This window comes from Emys orbicularis, chromosome 2 (assembly GCF_028017835.1).
Source record: "Emys orbicularis isolate rEmyOrb1 chromosome 2, rEmyOrb1.hap1, whole genome shotgun sequence".
NCBI classification, from domain to species: domain Eukaryota; kingdom Metazoa; phylum Chordata; order Testudines; family Emydidae; genus Emys; species Emys orbicularis.
In genome coordinates, this window is record NC_088684.1 from 155282046 (window position 1) to 155299549 (window position 17504).

Below are 17504 nucleotides of genomic sequence, written 5' to 3' on the forward strand. Positions count from 1 at the left end.
CCACCAGACAAATGATGTCGGTATCAACCATGCCAAAAGGGCACAGACACCTCTTTCCATCACCCACAACAACGGCACTTCGACCAGAACAGAAATAAGCAGTGCTCACAAAGACGTAGGGCTCCCCAAACTCAGTCCTCGTCTTTGCAACCATCTACCACTAACCCACAGTTTTGAAATCTTGGTTGAGGGCATGAACGATCTCCCCCACAATACAGCACTGTTACATACTCCTACCCAACCTTATGGTCACTGCCTGCACCCATTCTACCATGCCTGGGCAGCAATAGCAACGGACCAATGGGTACTGGAGATTATAAAATCGGGTTACGCCATCCCTTTCCTCTCCCTTCCTCCTACCCTACTCCCTTCCCCGTCCCTCTTCAGGGACCCTTCTCACAAGCACCTTTTACAACAGGGAGTGAACCATCTTCTATAATTGTGTGCTGTGGAACAAGTTCCAACTCAATACAAAAGGAAGGGCTTTTACTTCCATTATTTTCTCACCAAAAAGAAAAATGGCGGATGGAGACCCATTTTAGACCTTCAGAAGCTCAACAAATTTGTGATTCACAGATTCAAAATGGTCACACTGGCCACTATCATCTCAGTGCTGGACAAGGAGGACTGTTTTTCAGCCCTCAACATCCAAGATGCTTATTTTCATATTACCATACATCCAGCTCGCAGATGATTTCTACAGTTCATGGTGGGCTTCAATCACTATCAGTACAGAGTACTACCTTTTGGTCTTTCCACTGCCCCTCGAGTTTTTGGGGTGTGCAATGAAGGTGGTTTTGTATGGTTGTTTATTTTTAATTTTTTTGTCTTTGTTTTGAAGTTTGACATAAAATGTAGGTTTCAGAGGAAAAACACACACCCCAGCCTGGCTGCTGCTGGCTGCAGAGCGACGAAGTGCATCCGCAGCACTTGGTGTACAGAATGCTCCAGCATCCCAGGGATCTCTTATCCCTGCCTCTGCCGCACACCGGGAGGCAGGGATCCAGGAGTCTTCAGGAAGCTGTGGGGAAGTTTTGGGACTGGCTCCCATTCACTGCCTCATATTGCACATTGCCTGGGTACCCCTGCACACGCAGCCCTAGGGAAGGGGGGGGGGAGAGAGGGCAGGAGCAAGGGACAGAGAGCAGAGTGAGACCAAGCAGCTGTTCTGCAGGGAAGGGGAGTGGCAGAGCTCCCAGTTTAGCATGGCTAGGGGAGAGATGACCCCAAACATCCTGGCAGCTGTCTCCCTCCTATCAGCTTTGCTCCCTGCTCTGGGGAAGCTCTGCACAGCAGTGAGGAAGAGCCAGAGGCACCACTATGGGAGGTTGCGGGAAAGTTTTGGGGTTGGATCCCACTCACTGCCCTGACAATGCATGCTAACCAGGCGCCCCTGCACATGCAGGGGCGGCCGAGAAAGTGGAGCATGGACCAAGCAGCTGCCCTGCAGGGAGGGGGAGTGGCTGGGGTATTGTGTGGGGAGAGGGAGTCATCCCTCCCCTAGCCATGCTGAGCCGGGAACTTTGCTGCTCTCCCTTCCTGCAGGTCAGCTGCTTGGCTCCCATTCTGCTCTCTGTCGTCCGTCCGTCCCCCCCCCGCCCATCCACCTTGGGGCTGCATGAGCGGGGCTGCCCAGGCAGCAAGCATTAAAATCTAGCTGTGCTCTTGTGACCAGGAAGCAGCTCTTTGCAAAAAGCTTCTTCTGATCTGTCTCCACTGAAAACCCTGCAAGCTCTCTGATAGTGTGCTTGCAAACCACTGTTCAGCAGACAATGGGTTAATTCTGATCTGAGCTGCTGCCATTTGCAAAGGGAGGTGTGGCTTCCATTTGCAATAGAGTGGCCACAGATTGTTGGCATGGAGAGGACTAAGGAAGTTGCTCCAAGGAATTCTGGGATACATCCGGAGCACTTCCAAGACCAGAGACAAGCTGGGGCCACAGGCACACGCGAAAGCACTAGGGCTCTGACCCTAGGTGCCAGCTTAACATGGGCTCAGATCTTCCAGCCTCTCAGGGTCCTGGGATGCTAGGTTTGAGCCCTAGGTTAACACAACTAGGGTGCAGATGCAAGGGGGATATGCAGTGATGAGCTGCCAAAATCTGAACAACCGGTTCCCTCCTCACCCCACAAGGGGGTCATGCTCCCCCCCGCCCCCTGGGACTCCTGCCCCATCCAACCCCCCACGTTCCTTGACGCCCCCCCCCGACCCCTGCCCCATCCACCCCCCTTCCCTGTCCCCTGACTGCCCCCTGCCGCCCCATCCAACCCCTCCTCTCATTCCTGATGGCCCCCTGCAACCCCTGCCCCATCCAACCACCCCTTCTCCCTGTCCCCTGACCGCTCCTGGAACCCCTGACTGCCTCCCACCGCCCCATCCACCCCACCTCCTTCTTGACTGCTCCCCTGGGACCCTTTCCCCCATTCAACCCCCCTGTTCCCTGCCCTCTGACCCCCCGACCCCATCCACCCTCCACCCCCAACCACCCCCCCAAACTCCCCTGCCCTCTATCCAACCCCTCCGCCCTAGCTCCCTGCCCCCTTACCGCGCTGCCTGGAGGTGGCTGGTGGCATTACAGCCGTGCCGCTCGGCTGGAGCCGGGCCACGCCGCCGCCATGCAGCGCCGGGAGCACCAGGTCAGGCCAAGCTCGCAGCCCCGCCACTTCCCGCGAATCAGCTGTTCGCGCGGGAAGCCTGGGAGGGCTGAGAAGCAAGTGGCGGCTTCGCGCTCAGGCCAAGGGAGGTGGAGGGGAGATGAGCTGGGGTGGGAAGCGGTTCCCCTGTGCGCCCCCGCACCCGGGTTACCTGCTGCAGCACGGGTGGCCCCCCCGCCCCAGCTCACCTCCGCTCCGCCTCCCTGGGCCTGAGCGCAAAGCCGCCGCTTGCTTCTCCGCTCTCCCAGGCTTCCCACACGAACAGCTGATTCGCGGGGAGAGGGGGGAAAGCGGGGCGGAGCATTCAGGGGAGGAGGCGGAGGCGAGCTGGGGCCGGGGGGCGGGGCGGGGAGCTGGAGCACCCACGGGGTCAGCGCCTAAGGTGCCACTTTTGGATAATGTGCTCAGGAGGAGCGGCTGCTCCCCCCCAGCTACGCTCCTGGGTCACTTCAACTTACCGGTTGTTAAATTTAGAAGCCCTTTTAGAACCGGTTGTCCCGCACAGGACAACCGGTTCTAAAAGGGCTTCTAAATTTAACAATCGGTTCCTGCGAACCGGTGCGAACCGGCTCCAGCTTACCACTGGGGATAGGCTTACATTGCTGCGTAGACATACCCACAGAGCTCTTCTTCCAGCATCACAGCAAAATGCAAGGTTGAACAGATTGTTTAGCAAAAGTAGTTAACACATATTGTAAGGACCATCTCTGCAGTTAATTGGCCACCCTACCTTGAATGGTCCCTTACAACATATGCTAACTACTTATGCTAAACAATCTGTTCCACCTTGCATTTTGCTGTGACACTGGGAGTACCCTTCCCAGACCTGAAAAAGAGCTCTGTGTGGCTTGAAAGCGTGTCTCTCTCACCAACAAAAATTGGTCCAATTAAAAAAAAAAAAAAAAAAATTTACCTCACTCACCTTGTCCCTCTAATACAAGGGTCTCAAACATGTGGCCTGCGAGGTTATTTTCTGCAGCCCGCGAGCTCCTCGCGGCCCCCCCCACCCTCCCCCAGCATTTACCTAGCGCGGCTCCGGCCCGACGCGCATCGGGGGCAGCGCAGGCTCCCAGCTTGCCTGCCTGCCCTGCCCCCACGCCGCTCCGGGAAGTGGACGGAACCTGGGGGAGAAGAGGCACAGGGGTGTGTGTTGATGTTGCTTCAGGCACCACCCCCAGCAGCTCCCATTGGCCGCGGTTCCCCGTTCCCGGCCAATGGGAGATGCTGGGGGCGGTGCCTGAAGCAACAGCAACACACATACCCCTGTGCCCCTGATCCCCCCACGTTCCAGACGCTTCCCGGAGCGGCGCAGGGGCAGGACAGGCAGGCAGGCAGGCAGGCAGGGAGCTTGCCGTGCCCCCGGTGCGCGCCGAGAGCCCGCCCCCCAAATCCCTCCTGCAGTCGAACCCCCTGCCCTGAGCCCCTTGCCGCACCCTGCACCCCGACCCCCTGCCACACCCCGACCCCCTGCCACACCCCTCCTGCACCCCAACCCACTGCCCTGAGCCCCCTGCCGCACCCCGACCCCCTGCCGTACCCTTCACCCTGACCCCCTGCTCTGAACCCCCTGCTGCACCATGCACCCCTCCTGCACCCCAACCCCCTTCCCTAAGCCGCCTGCCGCACCCTGCACCCGACCCCTGCCCTGAACCCCCTGCCGCACCCCGTACCCCTCCTGCACCCCAACCCACTGCCGAGCCCCCTGCCACACCCCTCCTGCACCCCAACCCCCTTCCCTGAGCTGCCTGCCGCACCCGACCCCCTGCCCTGAACCCCCGCCGCACCCCACACCCCACTGCACCCCAACCCACTGCCCTGAGCCCCCTGCCGCACCCCTCCTGCACCCCAATCCCCTGCCGCACCCCTCATCCCTCCTGCACTCCACACCCCACCTCCCTGCTCTGAGCTCCTGCCACACCCCTCCTGCCCACCCTGGGGGCAGGGAGGGGGCGGAGTTGGGGTGGGGATTTCGGGGAAGGGGTTGGAATAGGGGAAGGAAAGGGGTGGGAAGAAGCGGGGCTTCATGGAAGGGGTGGAGTGGGGCGGGGCCAAGGGCAGCGGGGGGAGGTGTCAGTAATGCGGCCCTCGGGCCAATGTACTAGTCCTCATGTGGCCCTCGTGGTCATTTGAGTTTGAGACCCCTGCTCAAATACAAATTTATGAACATATGGAACTTTAGGAATGGGAAAATGTTAGCAGGCCCAACAAGTTATCTTTAGAAAAAAAATCAACTAACCAAACAAGGTCTTGGTGAGTCAGAGAAAGTCTCCTTGCCATGCTGACGGTGTAGTAAAATTCTGGGTGAGATGTTTGTTTTTTGCCATGTTTTGCACACACAAAGCAAAAAGTAATAATTTCATTATTTTGTGCAGATTTACTTTGAAAATCGGAAAGACGAGACTGGTTGGGAGAGACAGCATTGTGTATCTTCTCAAGGTGAAATGTTTCTGCAGAGTAAATGAGGTTTTATCTGAGACTCACTGGGAATCAATTCTCCGTGAACTTCCCTTCTCCATTATTTTCTACCTGTTCTTTGATACCTATTCTGGGATAATAGAATGCATGGGTATGTACAAAACAGTTACTAACCTTTCATAACTGTTGTTCTTAGAGATGTGTTGTATGTGTCCATTCCACTCTTGGCGTACGCACCTTGTGCATGGTCACTGGAAATTTTTTCCCTGGGTGGTACCCATCAGGACAGCTGAGATGCCCTCTGCTGCCGGGCACTGATATAAAGGGCCCAGCTGATCCTGAGCCCTCTGAGTTCCTTCTTTCTGGATAACTCCAATGTAGATGGGTAGGAGGGTGGGTTGTGGAATGGACATGTGCAACACATCTTGAAGAACAACCATTACGAAAGGTTAGTAATAATTTTTTCTTCTTTGGGTGATTGCACATGTTAAGCCTTATTACTTCAGGTGTAACAGATAGTCTAGTACATTTTGAATCAAGGCATCAGTGAGACTCTAGTTTGACAAGCCCAGATAGAGAACCACCTCCATTTTGAAAGGTAGGCAACCCTGTTTGAAGTCTTTCTACTACTTAGTAAGACATGGAGAACTTGCTCTGAGCAAACCAGCTCCTTGGAATTTAGCCATGGAGCTTCCAGGCCGTTAAATGAAGGCTCTGCAGATTCAGGTGACGCAGCCAACCTTGGTCTTGGGAGATCAAAGCCGGATGCAACGGGAGTGAGATTGGAGTTACCACTGAGAGGTCCAATAGAGTAGAGAACCAATGTTGGCGGGGCCACACTGGGGCTATTAATATAACCTGGGTGTCATCCCACTTGATCTTTAGTAGCACTCTGTGTAGGAGTGGGATTGGGGGAAAAAGTGCAGTAAAGCTTTTTTGTCCCAAGGGTAGTAGGAAGGCATCTGTGACGGAGCCTGGACTGTGGCCTTGCAGGAATTGATGAAATTTTCTTTTGGACATGTTTTCAAATAGGTATACCTGGAGAGTCTTCCCCCCCGCCACCCATCCCCCGCTGGAAAATGCATATAGGTACATCCAGGCAGAGACCACTCCTGATGACTCAAAAATGACCAGCTCAGATGGTCTGATAGCTCGTTTTATGTCCCTGGCAGGTAAGAGGTCTCAAGGTTGATTGAATGGATTATACAAAATTCCCACAAGTGAACCACTTCCTGACAAGGGAGGGATAAGTGAGCTCTTCGCTGTCTGAGATAAAATATCACTGCATTGTTGTCTGTGAAAACAAACAGTCTCCGCCCCCACCCCTTGATATGACGCCCTTAGCTCTCTAACGAAGAGTGTCCAGATAAGGGCAGCTTGGTGAGTAAACTGAGACCAGCCAAGTGTAGAGAGGCCTGAGGTGCAGCCTTGCATGTTGTACTACATATCTGCATGCGACCTTCCCAGGTGCAATCCAGACCAGTAAGGGGCTGTCTCCCCCCGACCTGCAACCTTAGGTGCCTCACAATGCTTTGCTGCTGTGGCTCCCATCTGGGCCACTCACAAGCAGTGTGACAACTGCTTGTTGGGGGGAGGGATAGCTCAGTGGTTTGAGCATTGGCCTGCTAAACCCAGGGTTGTGAGTTCAATCCTTGAGGGGGCCACTTAGGGATCTGGGGCAAAATCAGTACTTGGTCCTGCTAGTGAAGGCAGGGGGCTGGACTCGATGACCTTTCAAGGTCCCTTCCAGTTCTAGGAGATAGGATATCTCCATTAATTTAATTTAATATAGGTAACGCCCTGAGTCACAGGACCCAGTCCTGTGAGGTATTTAGTGCGCTAATCACCTTTGTAGGATTAGGCCCTTGATAAAATTTTGGGAATGATTGCCTCAGTGTACTATTTGTTGTTTATAACCGTGAAGCAGATCAACCGCTATATTATTACTGTTTATATATTGTATTATCATAGAGCTCAAGAGTCCTAGTCATGGACCAGGACCCCATTGTGCTAGGCGCTGAACAAAACACAAATCAAAAGGATAGTCCCTGCCCTAAAGAGCAATCTGACACAAGAGAAAACAGATGAATACAGACTTACAGGGGAGCACAAGAAAACAATGAGGCAATATTAGTCAGCATGACAAGCAGTGATATCAGTGCACCAGTAACCTAACCACTGACAAGTCTTTTAGTTTTGTTTTTGTTGGTATCGGTGGCGGGCCTAGCACCTTACCGCCCCTTTGGGGCAGGCGCGGTGTTGCTGGAGCCTTGCCACTCCAAGTCCGCACACTCGCCTCTCTGCAGGTGGCCAGATGCAGCCTAATGGCCTCTCTCCACGCAATCACCCCCTCTGTCCAGGTAGTGAGTCCTAATGGCCGAAGTCCATGTAATTCGCCCCAAACGTCAGAGCTGTGTGGGAATGGCCAGAGTCCATATGACCCCCCTCGCAGGCAGGGTAGTGCGGCCTAGCAGCCGGAGTCCATGTGATTTTTGTGCTGGGCCACTCCCCCTCCAAAGGGGGCAGGCGGCTGGGAGGGGTAGGGGGACCCGGGCCCACCCTCTCCTCCAGGTCCCGACCTGGGCCCTGTTAGTAGCCCAGGGGATTCGCCCAAAACAAGCCGAGCCTCTGTGCGGCTCTAATGCCGTTTTCTTCTAAAGTTCCCCTGAGTCACTTCCTACCATAACCTCCGGATCCTCCATTTCAGGGGGTCCTCTGATCTGTTCCCCTTCTGTGACGTACTCGGTCTGGGCGTCGGGGCGCATCCCGGCTTGGCTGGCTCCCGGATCCTGGAGCACAGGCTGTCCCTCCTTGGGAGCTGGCAGCGAGCCTCCTTTCCCTCCGGCAGTCCGCCCAGACTGATCGGCTCTGCAGGCTTTTATACCTGTTCTCCAGTTGAAGCATGCCCAGCAGAGCCTCAGGGGCGTGGCTTCCTCTGCCAGGAAGAAAGGGCTAAACCCTGTGGTACCAGTGCGGGGCCGCTCTGTCCCATCACAGTATCATGGCAAACGAGGGATCTGAAGAAGGGTAATGAAGTAGCTTTGAATATTTTATGGGGAGTTCTTCCCAAATGAGAGGGATAGCATGGGAGAAAGCAGAAAATTTTTTGTTTGAAAATGTAACAAGTGGGTGATGGAGACAGGCATCATTGGCCAATTGGAAACGGGAATCAACATTTTGATCATGAATGAGATATGATAGATAAGATGGGGATAGTCTGCAAAGGGCCTTGAAAGTGAAGACAAGCAATTTCTGTTTGATGCAATAGAGAAAGGGGAGCCAGTGGAGGGATGAAAAGAGAGGAGTGATATGGTCACAGCAACAGGCTGGGGAAATGATCGTATGTAGCAGCATTCTGAATGTGTATGATCAGGGCAAGAATGTATTAGTCAACACCAGAGAAAAGGATGTTACAGTAACCAAGATGCAAGATGAGAGTTTTAACTGCGTGGATGGATAGAAAAGACCATATCTTAAAGATGGTATGCAGAAAGAATCAGCAAAACTTACACTTATAGCTGGTCCACACTAACCCCCCACTTCGAACTAAGATACGCAACTTCAGCTACGTTATTCACGTAGCTGAAGTCGAACTATCTTAGTTCGAACTTACCGCGGGTCCACAAGCGGCAAGCAGGCTCCCCTGTCGACTCCGCGTACTCCTCTCGCGGAGCAGGAGTACCGGCGTCGACGGCGAGCACTTCCGGGATCGATCCCAGAAGATTGATTGCTTACCGCCGGACCCGGAGGTAAGTATAGACGTACCCATAGCCTATATGTGGGGGCCTAAAGAGGGGTATGAGTCAAAGGGTTACAGGCCTGAGTGGCAGGCAGGGAGAAACAGGCCCAGTTTGATTTGGACAGAAGGAGACAGGTCTATAGTAGAGAGGTAGATCTTTGAGTAATCAGCACAGAGATCATTGTTGAATTTGTATTTGTGGATGAGATATCCAGAAGAGGACCAAGGGCAGAGTCCTGTGGAACCAGCATAGAAAGTTGGAAGTGGCATGAAGAGGATCCTGCAATGGACATGCTGAAGGAACAATTAAAGGAGCTAGGAGGAGACCCCCTGACCCCCTCCCACGGCCCAAACCCCTGCCCCAGCCCTGATCCCCCTCCTGCCCTCTGAACCCCTTGGTCCGAGCCCAGAGCACCTTCCTGCATCTCAAACCCTCATCCTCAGCCCCACCCCAGAACCTGCACCTCCAGCCAGAGCCTCACTCCCCGCCCCCCCGCCACACCCTAACCCCCAGCCTGGAGCCCCTTCCCGCACACTGAACTCCTCATTTCTGGACTCACCACAGAGCCCGCACCCCATGCCGAAGCCCTCACCCCCTCCTGCCCCCAACCCCAATTTCGTGAATATTCATGGGCTGCCATACAATTTCTATACCCAGATGTTGCCCTCTGGCCAAAAAATTTGCCAACCCGACGTATCATTTTTGTATCTGAAGTTAGCAATATTGACTAGGTATCTGTATTTCAACTGTGCTTACTCTGGGAACACCCACAGCTAGCCTTTCAGGTACAACAATGTAGAAGCTAAACAATGCTGATGGCCCATCAGCAAAGACAAGGGACTATGGAAGAGTTTAACCTTCCTGTAAACGTTTCAGCCAGCTTGTAAGTAATGGCTGCTATGACTTAGCAAGGGCATGTGACCAGACCACATGACACTAAACTCCATTTTGGTACCTGTATTTTTCCACAACCTGGACTGGGAACTTAGCTTGGAACAAAGGGTTCCCACCATACGGTAAAGCTATATGAGGTGTGACAGCATCTAGGGGCCTCACTCCCCACACAAAGACACTCCTGGAAATAGCTGAGGAACAAAGACTGAACTGGGGGAAGTGCTGGTCCCAGGCTAAAGGGATTTCTAGCCTGGGTATGGAAACTTGGTGGACTGCTTGTGTGACGTTACACCCCATATTCTTTATGAAAATATGCTTATGATATGGATATGACATAACTGAGATATACTTTATGCAAGATCGCTCATGTAAGCGATCATTGGAAAGATTATGATTTACTGAATATGATTATCCAATTTGTATACCTGTATCATTTCTGTATCTGAAGTTAGGAATATTGACCATGTATCTGTATTTCAAATGTGCTACTTTGAGTGTCATCCACAACTAGTTCTTCAGATACAACAATGGAAAAGCCAGACAGGGCTGATGGCCCATTAGCAAAGACAATGGACTGTGAAAGAGTGTAGTCTTCTTGTGGACGCTCCAGACAGCATACAAGTAATGACTGCCACAGCCCTGCAGAGACATGGATCTGGGTCACCTGGTACTGGACCCATCCCTTGGAATACCAGTGTTTTTCCACTGGAAGACAAAGGGTTCCCGCCATACACAAAAGCTATATAAGCCAGGGGAGTGACATCATCAGGGTTCTCCTCGGCCTCCCAACCCAAAGAGACACTGAAAAACATCTGGAAGTAAGAACTGAACTGACGGGAGAAGGGTTGAACCCAAACTGGGAGGGCGTTCAGTCTGTGAGTGGAAATACCTGAAGTCTCAAGCTGCAGGCCATTGCAGCTGCCTTTCAAGACTTTCTGTAATCTACCTGTGACAATATTTAGGGTGAGAAATTACATTTTGCAACCTGTTTCTTTAGTGAATCAAGCTTAGTTTGCGTGTTTTGTTTTATTTGCTTAGTAATCTGCTTTGTTCTGTTTGCTATCTCTTATACTCACTTAAAATCTACTCTTTCTAGTTAATAAACTTGTTTTTTGTTTATTCTGAAACCCAGTTTGTGCAAATCATAATGGGGGGGGAGGGGGGGGGGAGGAAGAGGCTGTGCATGCCTTCCTCCACATTGAGGGAGGGGGTGGATTTCACAATATACCTTTGGGTCTGCACTCCAAGGGTAGTGGGCACTTGAGTGCTGGGGCAAGTCCCTTAAGCTGAGTCTTCCCAGAGCTGATCTCAGTGTCTGTGTCTTTCTGCAGCAGGGTGTGGCCCTGTCTGTGTGTGCTAGAGGAGGCTTAAGAGCCTGGCTCAGCAAGACAGGTTAAAGGGGGCTCATGCTGGCAGAACAGTGGTATCTCAGCACATCAGGTGGCATCTTAAAGTGGGCAACCCGTCACACCTTGTATCATCAGTCAGGGTGATAAATAGATTGGATATGAATTAGCAATCTAGTATGTTAGGCTTAGTTTGCAGTTTTGTTTATTTACGAGGTGATCTGTTTGCTATCACTTGTAATCACTTAAAAACTATCTTTCTGTCATTAATAAACTTGTTTTATGCTTTATCTAAAACAGTGTGCCTTTGAGTGAAGTGTCTGGGGAAAAATCTCAGCTTGGCTAACACAAGCTAGTTGTGCATATCTTTCCCACATTGAGGGGAAAGTGAACATATTAATGAGCTTATTTTGTACAGATCCCTGTGCAGTGTAAAACAGTATAATTCTGGGGTTTATACTCCAGCAAGGGTGCAAGGTGGGAGGAGCTGGGAAATTGGCTGTTGTCTCCTGCCTGTCTTTGATTGGCATAGGTAAAGCACTCAGGTAGCTAGTTTGGGTGTGTGGCGCCATCTGCTGTCATGTTGGGTGATAACAGGGCCCGGAGAGGCTGAATCAGCAGCAAAGCAGTGTGAGCGGGCCAGCCCAGCTGGGTGATTAGAGGGGCACAGTGGTTCTCACGGCTCCCAGACTGCACCCCAGGCATGACAACCCATCACACATGGTTGATAGTGTCAAAGGTGAATGACAGGTCAAGGAGGACAGGGATGGAGTACTGGTTCTGAGCTCTGGCTTAGAGTAGGCCATTAAAAGCTTTGGTGAGAAGTGGTTTCAGTCGAGTGCAAGGGGTGGAAGCCAGATTGGATGGAACTGGAGAGGAAATCCACAATGTAATCATAGCCAATACATTCAAAGATGAAGGCAAAGTGGGAGCCATAATTGGAGAGACAAGTGAGGTCAAGGATTTTAAAAAAAAAAGATGATAGAGGTTAAAACATGCTAATATTGTGAAGGGAAAGAACCAGGAAGAGAATTTAAGGACGAGTGCAAGGAAGGGATAAGTGAGTGCAAGGGAGATCAGGAGATGAAATGGCATCACTGAGGCAAGTGGAAGGGTTAGAGAAAGAAAGCAGATGAAAAATGTATGTGTCTGTGACAGGAGAGAAAAAGATTTGAAGGAGAGGAAGAGTAGCAAGCCGAGGTGAGGAGGAAGGTCAAATTGTATTATGTCAATATTCTCTTGGCAGAAACTGGCAAGGTCCTTTCCATACTATCAGTTTCTGTGGTCTCACCAATGGATGGAGAGTAGTATGGGGAAAAGTCAGTATAGGGTGTACTGTTTAAGAACAGTTTTAACTCTGTATGTCCTCTGTTTTTAACAGGGCCATCCCTAGACATTTTGGTGCCCTATGCAGCCCCCACGTGGGGGGGGCGGGGGGCTGACCCCAGGCCTCTGCAGGGACGAGGGTGCCCAAGGCCTCCGCGGGGGGGGGGGGGGGAGCGCCCAGGAGCAGGCTTGGGGGCAGGGGGGAAACCACCCCCCAGCATGAGCCTGCGGAGCAGAGCGGGTTGGGGCCAGGTCACTCCACTTGCCCGACCTGCAATCACCAGGCGGAAGGAAGTGGAGTGATCCAGCCCCAGTGGAGTGATCCGGAGTGAAGTGGACTGATCTGGCCCCAGCCCACTCTGCTCCGCTCCCCTGGCTCCCAGCCTTGGGACTTGGGGGGCAGGAGGGAACCACCCCCCAGCACTCATTGGTGGCACGGCTGGGAGCCGGCGGAGCGGAGGGGGCTGGGTCGCTCTACTTCCCGCCGCCTGGTGAGTGCAGGGCACACCCGACCCCCGCTGCAGTCCCCCAGTACGTAGCTCAGGGGCAGGGGCGGAGTGGAGATGGGGGTGGGGCGGGGGCTTTGGGGAAGGGGTAGAGTGGGGGCGGGGCAGGGGCGAAGCAGGAGTGGGAAGAGGTGGGGCAGGGGCGGAGCAGGGGTAGGGGCAGCTTTCCTGGCCAGCTCAGCCGGCTGGGGGATCGGGTTGGCCGCTGAAGCAGCACGCAGCTGCGTAGGGCACCAGGAAATTTGGGCAAATTTCCTGGTGCCCTACACAGCTGCGTAGTTTGCGTATGGGTAAGGCAAACCTGAGTACTTTAAGTTAAGCACCTACATCCATGTTTTCAAAGTGGCCTGATTTTTAGAAGTTGAGTACCAACAAATATCAGTTGTACTGTATCCAAATGTCACTGTGCCTTAGTGAGTCACAGCTGAGGATGCCAAATTCAGAAAAAATTGCTGAGAAATAGGACAAACTCACCCCAAACTGGTGGTTTTTCTATCATTAGATTATACCAAGGCAGAAACAAAAGTAAACTTCCATCTTACCACGCTGGTTAGCAAAAAATCAAAGATGCAGTCTCCTTAGGCATTACAGCCATTGTCTCAGTTTCATCATACATAGCATTCTTCTAATCCCAAGAGCTCGACCACATAGCAAGGTCAATATATAACCCAATTCTTACCCAATAATCACACTGATACCAATCCTTTAGTAACTAAAACTAAAAGTTTAATAATAAAAGAAGAGAGTTAATAATGGTTAATAGACCATATACATACAAATAATTGCAAAGTCCTTATAATCAGGTTTGTAGCAGTGATGGAATAGACTGCTGGCTTATAAAGTCTCTCTCTCTTTTGGAAGGTTCTCAGCCCATAGTTCAAAATGCTCCTTTTAGTTGTAAATCCACAGTCAAGCAAATCAGGGCAGGAAAGAGGCAAAATGGAGATATCTCAGGGGTCTTTTATATCCTCTGCCATGTGCATGGAATTTTACCATCTCAAACAAAGCTCACAGCCTCTGTTTGTGGAAAGTAACTGACCCAAGATGGAGTCCAGGCTCACATGAGCATATCACATGTCCTTGCATGCTTTGATAACTAATAGGGGCAGCCATTACCCATATTCTTGCTGAGGCATCCACAGGAAGGCTTACTGGGTGGGATGAGTTTCTTCTATGGCCCATTATTACAGTGAAGTATCCTTAATGGGCCATCAACACATAGCTGTCTATGCAAGCCTCCTTCAAAGAGGATTGCATCCTGCTCTCCAGGATGTAGGCTCTAACAACCTCCACCAATTCTGGACCCTACACTTCTCTACTGGCCTTCACCAGACCATGGTGCAACGCAGTCTGAAGGTCCAACCTCTCCTAATTTCCCCCACACCAAAGTGAATAACAACACGGGCTGAACCCTAGAAAAAATGGCTCCTGTCCCATCTACATGCTGCTCTGCCCCCACCAACGTGATGGGTTGGTACCCAATACCAATTGTTTTCTGTGCCGAATGCCAAGACACATTAAGAGGAGCTAGAGCTGCTAGCGCAGCCTGGATGGTGCAGAGCAAATGATGCCAGTCAATGGTGGCATATGAGGCACATATTACAAAATATTTCTATCCCTAACAAATGTATAATTTAATAGCTATTGCAAGCTTACCCTTTAAGAAGCAGTAGACCAACCCAGCAGCTGGAGCCATCACTGACTGTTGGCTCCTCCTGCAGCTACGCAGGGCCCGCCCCACGGGGCAGGGGGAAGGGCAGGAGCAGCACAGGGCGCAGCCCCCCCTGTCTGAGTTTAACTGCTGCAATCCTCTCCTGAGACCTCCCTGCGGTTAGCACAGCACCACCCTTACGAAGTGGCTGAAGGCCGAGGGTGTGGTAAGTTGCCATGGTAACAAACCAGTTTTGTGAGGCACGCGCTTAGCCCTACCCCGGCATGAGCCTCACCCAGCGCGACCATCTGCCAACTTTCCGGCCTTGCAGTTCCCTAGAGGTGCCCCAGAGTTGTGACACTTGCCTCAAACCACAGTCTGCCCTTACATCCGGCTAGGTGTGTCACTTCCATAACAGCGCATCTACACAGCGCTCTCGGTAGCTTTGGGGCCCTCGGGCTCGGCTGTGCCTAGCGCCCGGGCTCAGGGGCCGCCCCGAGGGGAGCCCCCCTCCCCGGGCCCAAGCCACGGAACACAACCGGGGCAGCTTCCCCGCGGCCTCCCACCCCGATCCACGCGGTAGCGGGCTTCAGAGCAGATTTATGACACAATCGCTCCCCTGGTGACGGCGGCACCGTTACCCTGGTCTGGGCGGAGAGAGACACACGGGGACCGGGCATTGCTGCCAGCAACGGCGACGAAACGCTTCAGCTGCGCGTGCTCCTCTCCCGGCACCTGCCTCGCGCAAGCCCCCCGGCTCCTCCCCCCAGCGGTGACAACGGCTACCGGCCCCGCGGTGACGTCAGCCGGTGCCTGGCAGAGGGAGCCGCTGTGCGGGCGGAGCCCACCCCCGCCTCTCTCCGGGGCGCCGCGCCCTCGTCCCGCCCCCTCCCATCTCGCACCCAGCAACCGCCACCGAGACATGGCGAGTGCGGGGTCGCCGCGGCAGCAGCAGGGCGCAGAGGCGGGCGGTGGCTGGGAGGTCCCCGGGGCTCGGAGCGCGGCGGCTGGGAGGCTCCAGCAGCAGCCGCCGGTGCCAGCGGCCGGAGATGAAGAGCCGGAGCAGGTGTCAGGCGGGGCCGCGTCCGCGCTGCTGGGGGAGACCGGGCTGGCGCTGGGCGGCTGCATCGCGGCTGCTCTGAGCTGGGAGAGGCCGCTCCGCAGCCTGGGCGGGTTCGTCTGCGCCAACCTGCTGTTCTGGTGAGAGAACCTGGGGGCGATGCCCCGCCCGGGCCCCGGGAGAGACCCGACACCCCCCCCCCCCCCGCTCGGAAAGAGCTGCTCCCCCTCTGCGAACCTAGACCCCACCGCACCGCGCTCCCCTGCAGACCTTCCCCGGGAGCAGAGCCGTGCCCGGTGCACCCTGTTTTCCGTTCTCTATGGGAGAGACCCCCGTCCCCTATCTTGATTAGGGCAGAGATACCCCCATGCACCTCCTCCCCTTATTCTCCCCCCATCCCATGAGGACAGTCTGCCCCCTTTCCATTCCTCTCCCCAATACACCTTATTCCCTCCCCCTTCCCACGCGGGAGACCCACCCCACTCTGCCCCTCCTGCCCTTGGGAGAGACCCCAGCCTTTCCTTAATATCGCCATGATATCCAAGGGAGAGATTCCTCAGCACTTTATTCCCTTCCTTTCCCACCTTTCTGTCCAACATCCAGAGCTGAACAGAGTACAATGTTTCCTCCCTGCTTTTGTTTTCATCATTTTTTCCTTTCCCTTCCCTTTCCAACAAATCCATGCTATGGGGATTAGACTCACTCAGGCACCAAATATCTTCTGGGTTTGAGATAAAGGGGACACATGAATTCCAACACATTTTGGGGAGGGGAGTGAAGCTCATGAAATTAGACCCCAATCGGGAAATGAGCTCTGCACTGATAAAGTGGTCCACTGATGTAGAGTTGATAGCAAAGGGAGTGAGGCCATAGGCATAAAGTTAAGCATGTGTGTGTGTTGCAGAATCAGTAGCCTTATTTAAAAGCCTATTGCAGAATAAGGGCTTTCTGTATTTTGTGTCTTGTGCAGCAGCAAGCATATTGTCTGTGCTTGACTCAGTCTTTTCTAGTTGGTTTAGGTCAACTTTGTGTATAAACAAGGAAGATTTATAATTGAAATAGGCATGTTTGCATTGTGTTGCAAAACCACCCCACATGCTCCACCCCCAAATCTTCATAATTTAACTAATTTATTCCCATAGGAATATTCTACACTTTTCTACTCGTGTTTCAATGCTTCTTTGATCCGTGGTTGCACCAGTGCATAAAAAATCCCCACATCTATCACCATATCTTAAATGTATTCTGTGTTCATACATCCAGCATCGTATATATACATATATTTCAGGGCTGAATCTTTTAATACAAGTGAGATTAGGGCATCAAATTATGTTTTATCCCATAGGATCGTCCTCTTTCCTCCTCAGTAAGGCACGTGAGAGACAAAGCAAAAAAACAGGTGGATTTTTGACAACTGCATTCAGTGCTTTATGACCTTGGAAATGTTCATTTTTTAAATAGTATGCGGTCCAAATCATAAGGAAAGAACTTGAGTATTTTCTTAAGCATCACACTACACAGGAAAATATTCTGTTGAATACAAAAATATAGGCCTGTGCTTGTTAATTAACGGGAATGTGGTGTCATTTGCTAATTTGAAAGGAAAGAAATGTTCTAGTGCCAAGGCTAGACTAAAGGGTTCTTTCCTGGCTTACGAGATAGGTGATATATAACTCATTTGAAGCCCAAACACTCCCAATTCATAACATACATTACTATACTTGCTATAGCAGGTAAGTCTCTTGCATTAAGAAAATAATTATAGAGTTGTACCATCATTTTCTATATCTGTCAGATCCCGTTTCTGCAACAATGGTTGCTTACAATCCGGAAGGGCCATAATGCCTTGTTGACCTGTTTTTAACCAAGCTGTGTAAAAAAATGATGAAGGGTAGTATTGGTAATAGCACTA

General features: G+C 52.3%; 1 protein-coding gene across 1 annotated transcript in view; it reads left to right on the forward strand.

The window, feature by feature from the left end:
* Positions 1-15454: 15454 nt before the first annotated feature.
* RETREG1 (reticulophagy regulator 1) overlaps positions 15455-17504 on the forward strand; it is a 125189-nt gene continuing 123139 nt past the window's right edge. Inside the window, exon 1 of the mRNA XM_065400015.1 lies at positions 15455-15732. Within this exon, the coding sequence (XP_065256087.1) occupies positions 15455-15732 (278 nt within the window). The remainder of the gene's footprint in view (positions 15733-17504) is intronic.